Source organism: Phallusia mammillata, chromosome 8 (genome assembly GCF_965637545.1).
Source record: "Phallusia mammillata chromosome 8, kaPhaMamm4.hap1.1, whole genome shotgun sequence".
Classification (NCBI taxonomy): domain Eukaryota; kingdom Metazoa; phylum Chordata; class Ascidiacea; order Phlebobranchia; family Ascidiidae; genus Phallusia; species Phallusia mammillata.
Window position 1 is genome coordinate 8,956,484 of NC_137259.1, and position 7,091 is coordinate 8,963,574.

Below are 7,091 nucleotides of genomic sequence, written 5' to 3' on the forward strand. Positions count from 1 at the left end.
GACAGGGTATTACCCTTTCAGTTGCGATGCTGGTAACCGCTCAAACTTTAACATTGACGAAATAGGGAGTGGTCAAAACTCAAAATTCGTGATTTTGAGGGGAAAATTCCGGATTCTAGGGCCAGTTTTGCAAAAATGGCCCGGGGTGGAAAGAGTCACCTGTCTAAATCGCTATATTAAACTATTCGTGAGAAAGGAGCTGTAAGAACCGTTCTGTGAACCAAAGCGACCCTGTTGTGCTGTCTGTGCACATAGAGTCACGCCCTCTAACTATTGAAAGACAGCGCAACAAGTATTGAAAGACAGCGCAACAAAAAAACTAAAAAGCATTTTTGGTGTTTTGTGTATTATGTCGTAAACAAACCTAAAACATAGATGGTCTTGCGCAAACAATCGCTTTCATTTTTACTTGTGATGGAATCACACCATGTGACATCATATAAGATATAAGTGACAGTTTGGGAATGGCTGCTCCATAAAAGATATGTACAGATCTCACATTGCTGTATTTAAAAACACGCAGTCGGCGTAAAAGGTCACATTCGGTGTAAAAACTGAAAACACTTTTCATGCTTACATTTTATCTTCAAAATATTCTTTTACATAGCCAGAAATCGTGCTTATATTCAGGAACAAAAAAGGGTTAAAATCTTTTTAAACCCAGTTAAGGGTGTCCTGGTTAAGGGATAAGCCTTGGTTGATTTTAAACAACATTACACTGTAGCAGGCATTTTTTATTTATTGTTTGGTTTTAATTTGATGTTTGTTCATCACCACTACTCATCACTATACACGATATTATTTGCAAAATTATATGACTCACGACGGTTTAGTATTTATTACATCAGTCAGGTAAAATCGGCTACCAAAAGTAAAAATACTTGTGAAATAAAATCGCTACGCAAAGTGATCCGTTTGACTTAAGATTCAAGGGCTGATTTGATTCGATCTTCGTACAAAGCCAGTAGCAACAAAATCGCCCAACCAAGGCACATGCCGACGTTTTGAATTACAAACTGCAAGACAGGAAAGCTCGTGCGCTCCTCAATCATTTCATGCAACTGTACAAAAACATAAATGTTGTGATCTAATTAATAGGCGTGATTGAACTTTTTTGTCGCAATGATTTTAGTTCATACGAGAACAAAAAAAAATCGATTAAAACTATAACAAATATTGTCATAGAAAAACTTACCACGTCCACCAAAGCGATGTACAAAAACATCCCAGCAATAACAGCCAACATCCATTCGCGAGCTTCAGGGTTTTCTGCAATACTTAAACCGATATATAGTCCGATAAAAGCGAAACAAGCAGCCATAAAATTAAATCCCAACGCCTTCCATTTTGACATTCCGTTCTTCATGTAAATCGCAAAATCCCCTTCAAAGAAAATTGTTTTTTAAGAATTCGTTAACTATCGCACTTTAAAGAAAAATAAAATACCAAATTCGTGTGGCAGTTCGTGGCAAAAAATCGCAATTGAAGCTCCAAGACCGCCAACCCAGCTTGAGCTAAATGCAACACCAAGGGCAATCCCATCGCCAAAATTATGAAGTACGTCGCCTACTAAAACCATTATCCCAATGGTAGTAATGCCTAAAAAAATAGAACGTTTTAAAAAGAATATTTGGTGTATTGTATGGTGTAACTCAACTTACCACAGCAAACCGTTTGTTTCTCAGCATGTTTTTCTGTTAAGTGTTGGGTTGTCTTTGATGTAAGTACCTGCCGAACAATATAGTTTGGTTCCTAAATTTTGTGCAAATAGTTGTTGCGAATGTGGCAATTCGGTCATGTAAGAAAGCCGCAAATATTGACAAGTTGAACAGAAAACATTTCTCAAACGCTTCAAATGTCTTTTAATGCTGAAATTGTAAAAAGGCGTTGCGTTCCGATTTACGCCCACTTAAAATAAAATAGGTATATCGCCCACTGACAAGAATTAAACCATCGATGTCCGTGTAAATGTAGCCTAATTGGCAATACTGTATATCGACAAACGTTCAGAACAAAAAAGTTTGCAGTTAAAATATGAAAACTAGGCAGGTATTTTGCTGTCATACTACAAACCGTAGGGGTGTGCAATAAATCTAAACCAAAACGAACACATTGACTTATAATGACATTTTCTAAAGTCATTTTCCTAAACTGAGCCAACGTTTAAAGTGAACTGTTTTTTTACGTATTCAAAGTTCCAACCAGGTAAATTTACCTCATTATTTTTCTCTTCGTCATTATCATCATCATCACATCTGCAATTGTTATTTGGGATCGTGAGTGCTGATGTCATATGATTTTGCCCGTGATTGGTTCCGGAATCATGATTGTGCGTATGAGTTGGTGAATGATGGTGACTACCATCTTCATCATCGTGAACGTGAAAAGTAATGTTGGACTGAAAAATATTGTTTAACATTTAGGTGAGTTAAAGCGGCATTGGAAAACAGTAAAAGATGAAATATTAATTTTAATTAGACAACATGTTTTGTGTAGAATTGAACCAGGACAATATAAACCTACCGAACCCGAATTTAAAGTGTGGAAATTAAAAGTATTGCACAACCTTATAAACCTAACGTGGTGAATACAATTATTAAATATTTATCGTTTACGAGACTTAAACAAGACTTAGCCTACCCCGCGAAGGACGTTCCACAAACGAAGAACATTTTCAAACAGGTAAAAGAGATATATTCCTCCAATTACCACCAATATTCTCCAGATGTACAACTTCTCATCTTCTTCTTTCCCTTCCTCTTCATGGGCGTGCTCAGCATCCGCCCCATCTTCATGTTTGTGCAATCCAACAATCTTATCCCAACGTACGTCGGTTTAAAAGAGAATTAGTTCGATAGTAAAGCAGAACATACTGTTGTCGCCGGTGACATTTGCCATTTGGTATCTTTAAATTTTTAGGCAAAAGATGATTTAAAGGTCGTGACAAGATTTTTGGTCCCTAAATTCCTGTAATTTGTAGGGTACCTACTCATGCGTTACTGCAATTAAGTGGCATGATTTTGAGGTGACACTGTTTTACCTAAAATATTTACTGCACAGACATGTTATCGAATTTCACGACTGGCATTTAGGAAATAATTTACTTTTACACGTTTTAGCGTCGCCACTGTGGCCCAAAATAGTTCATTTTTTATAAACCTTTTGCTCCGTGATGGTTGAACAACGTGTTTTGCGTATGTAACATTTTGTGAGTTTTTGTTAGACTTGATGTACCTCTGGTATGATGTGAAGCAAAGCATCTCCTGACAGGGTTCCTACTCCAAGTGCAATGAAAAACTGCATCGTCATTTTATAACCGTTGCTTCCAATTTGTGGAAATAATAGAAGTCCTCCAAATGCGAGTAAGCTGATCACCAGCACAGATGCTGTTCCGTATCCGTATTCTAGAAATTAGAAAAAAATGTTAGAAGGTGTAGTGGACATAAATGGCAGTATTTAACGTTGCTGATTGTATTTACTCATAGCTGTTGTGTAGTTAGGATCCTTAGTCGACGCTGGGGATGTAGTTACTTCACTTGTTTTACATGATCCAGAGATAATTTGTTGAATGAGAGCAGGGCACATTGATGTAAAACTTTTGAAGTTAAAGTTGTTTTTGTCAACTTGAAAAATGTTCAATAAATCTGTCGTCGAGTAGCACTGAAACAAAAACGAAAATACGTGACACTTCAAAAACGTGAAATTTGTTTTCCTGTTGAAACACGTAATTCCACAAACCTTGACATTTTCTCCACTTTGCTCTTCATCTTCGGCACTGCGTTTGTGTCTGTTTCCAACTTCAGTATTATCAATAACGGCTTCATCTTCATCTTCGTGGTCATGATCTTCCTCTTCAACGGAGGATTTGCCACCAATATTTAATTTGGTCATGAGATTAGCGAATGCTAAGAGACGAAAAATACAATAAACATTTGAATGGTAGTGATATTTGGACCGACCGTTTTAGTTAAAAAGGCAAAATAATTTATGTTAACTTGTATGTTTGTTTAGGTTTGCAAGTTGTACAAAACATACATTCCATGTCAATTTTTCCCTTAGAGACTTTCAGATATTCCTCAAGTTCTGCTACAAAGTAGTCTGGTTCGGGCAAGATACAATCTCCACGTATCATTGCCGCAATCATTTTCATCAACGTAAGGTTGATTTCGGATTGTGAAGACGTGCAATCTTCGTCCAACAATGTCACGGCACTAAAACACTAGAGATCCAGAACTTGTGTTAGTTCAGTATGTAATGCTTTGCAAAAGCTTTAACATAGCATAAACATAACAAACCAAGCTTGCACTACATCAAAAAAGTTACAAAAAATATTTCCTTGATTTTTTTCGAAAATTTAGTTATTTTTTAAACGCGTGGACGGCGGATTTGAAATTGTGACCTACGCTTAATATCTGCAAGTAATTATGTAGATAAATTATTAACAACCTTAAATCATATCTGGTCTCTTGCACTAAACTCTGTGTACTGTTCAGATGACACAGCAAATGTTAAGGTTAACCGACACGTTAATCACAGTCAACGACAGAAATACCAACAGGCTGCACTCCAAAGTGACCACATACATTAAAACATGGAAGCAACCAGTAATTATAACGACTTAACCACTTCACACAGCCCTACTTTCAGTTGACATTTGTTTACAGATTTCGTTGCATGACACCAGTTACCTTCTCAGCGTCAGGTTTGGATGCAAATTTTCCGTTGGTCACCATAACATTGATGATTGTGGAAATGTGACTTCTGCATACAGTGTTGAAATTAAACGTCCCAAACTTTGCTAAAAAGAATTGCCTGTCAGTTTGGTATTTACAACAGTACAACGGCCATTTTGTATTTGGTATGTTGTGGTCACGGTGTGCTGTTCTTAAATTTTGTGTAATTCTTAAATTAATGCTGGCCAAAGGGAAGTTATATTATAAACCCTTATGTAAAAAGCTAGTTGTTGTGCTATAGGTATACAACCCTCTAGACCAGGGTTGGGCAACCTTTGTTACTGTAGGGCCACTAATAAATGTCAAAATTGGATCGAGGGTCGCACATGTGCATTACACAAAGTGATTTTGCTTTGTTTCTTACCAAATATGCTTAACTACAAGTATTTGATTCTAGCCACATTTTGCCAGATCGCAGAAAACTAACATCGGGCGCATTAATCAGCTCAAAAATATGTAATAATTGGACTTGTTTGCCAGTACTTTTGAATTCCAAGCGTATCTGCGGGCCACCTAAGCTTTGATGAAGGGCCACATGCGGGCCGCAGGTTGCCCACCCCTGCTCTAGACAGAAACAGGTGTGCCAACATAAGTTTAGGGACATATTGCTGCGGATCATAACCGATATTTATCCATAGTTTCGTCAACCAAATAGCCTATACCAATGCAATGAATGTTAGAAAAGAAATGTTAAGTCTGTTACAAAATGCACAAGTACCTGATACATTGCACGGCAGACCTTTGCTGAGATGAAAAACGATATACGGTGCAACCTTGATAAGTTGTTCCTCGGTCAAATTGCTGCTAACGGAGACATTCAAATGAGAAAATACGTCACCGCTTGTCAGACACTATAAAACATATTAAACACAATAGATAAACAATTTCAACGTAATTTTAGATGTACGATTGTGGACGTAACTTGATGTGCAGTTTATACGATATTTTTTATTACCCGCAACAATTTGTTTTATGTTTGTTTTCAATTACTTGCCCTCCGGGAAACATGTGCGATAGTAATTCATTGCCCTGATCTTATCAAGGTTCTTTCGTATTTTTGGCCGCGTGAAGACCTTTTAATTCCACTTTTCAAAACAATGTTATTAAATTTGAATCTCAGTGTTTATGAAGTTCGGTTTGCATTATAAACCAGAAGCATTTGATACGTTGGTCAGACATATTTGCACCAATAACTCGAATTTTAAATCCAAGTTTTTGCATTCGCTGTATTGTTTTACGGTAAAAATTACTAAGAGGATAGTATTACTAAACAAGCCAAAATGTACTTAAATGTTAGCATGACATGCTGCTAATCTGCGTTTTGCTGCTAATGTATTTTTGCTTTCGGTAAAAATGGAAGTGTTGTTACCGTTTCGTTGAAGTATTGAAGAATTTTATCTATTGCACTTTTGTCCAATGCCCCATTCGTTGTTGTTGAAATGATGTACTCAAATGCATGATCGTCATCATGTTCACTCTCTATACCGGAGCCGGTGTCTGAGCCTTCAGTTACATTAGCTGCTGCAGTGTTAACGGCTTCCAAGTTGACTTCCAAACTTTGTTTAATTCCTAACATAAAAACCAGGAATGCTAAATACAACCCCTTCATATTACTGATACTTACAAACACCTGTGAACGCAAAAAAGAAATTAAACTGGAAACCATTAGTAATGCACCCGGTCAACACATGAAACAACGATGCTGACATGGCTACTGCACGCCCAGCCGTTCTTTGCAGCTGCCTTCATCGTGTGCATAATAAATTTGCTACACACGTAGTAACGCGTCGCTGAAGTAAAAAGCAAGTCAGCTGAAGGCCAGTTTACGAAGGGTCGAATTGAACCTGTCTGTGCTTTACTTCTAAGCACCTCAGGCAATTCGCAATGCGGACAGCAACAGTATGAATTACCGGTATCAACGACGACCTACGTTTAAATGTGCATCAACAACATATTTAATTTCTCCAATTGCTGTACCAGACAACTCCAAACACCACCCCTGGGACAAATCCAGATACCCATTAAATAAACATGTCTAATCAGAATCCACAGACATGCTTTAGGCACATCATATATTCAGTTGCAGCACGACCTTTCTTGTTTTAGTTTTTGAGTTAAATAGCCTACACTATTTTGTTTTTTATCAAGTGATTATAAATTACACGGAAAAATATGAATGCTCGTTGTTTTGCTAAACAAGTCAAGGCGTTAAAATCTCTTCAATCTGCAACAAGGAACCGTTACTGCGATACAAGGAACCGTTATCTAATATAACGTTTGGCAATGAAGGAAATTATATTTACATTAATGGATTTACGAAAATATTGTAATATAGTATTTTTGTAGTGTGGTTTTACG

General features: G+C 37.1%; 1 protein-coding gene across 1 annotated transcript; it reads right to left on the minus strand.

The window, feature by feature from the left end:
• Positions 1 to 487: 487 nt before the first annotated feature.
• On the minus strand, positions 488 to 6,392 carry LOC145205150 (zinc transporter ZIP12-like). The gene is made up of 13 exons (XM_080077803.1): positions 6,103 to 6,392; positions 5,452 to 5,584; positions 4,689 to 4,798; positions 4,036 to 4,219; positions 3,739 to 3,905; positions 3,480 to 3,660; positions 3,235 to 3,404; positions 2,641 to 2,814; positions 2,216 to 2,398; positions 1,662 to 1,728; positions 1,447 to 1,599; positions 1,196 to 1,383; positions 488 to 1,061 (listed from the first exon to the last, which is right to left on the minus strand). Exons 1-13 carry the CDS (start codon positions 6,340 to 6,342, stop codon positions 921 to 923), a joined length of 2,091 nt encoding a protein of 696 aa, XP_079933929.1. The 5' UTR covers positions 6,343 to 6,392; the 3' UTR covers positions 488 to 920.
• Positions 6,393 to 7,091: the final 699 nt, after the last annotated feature.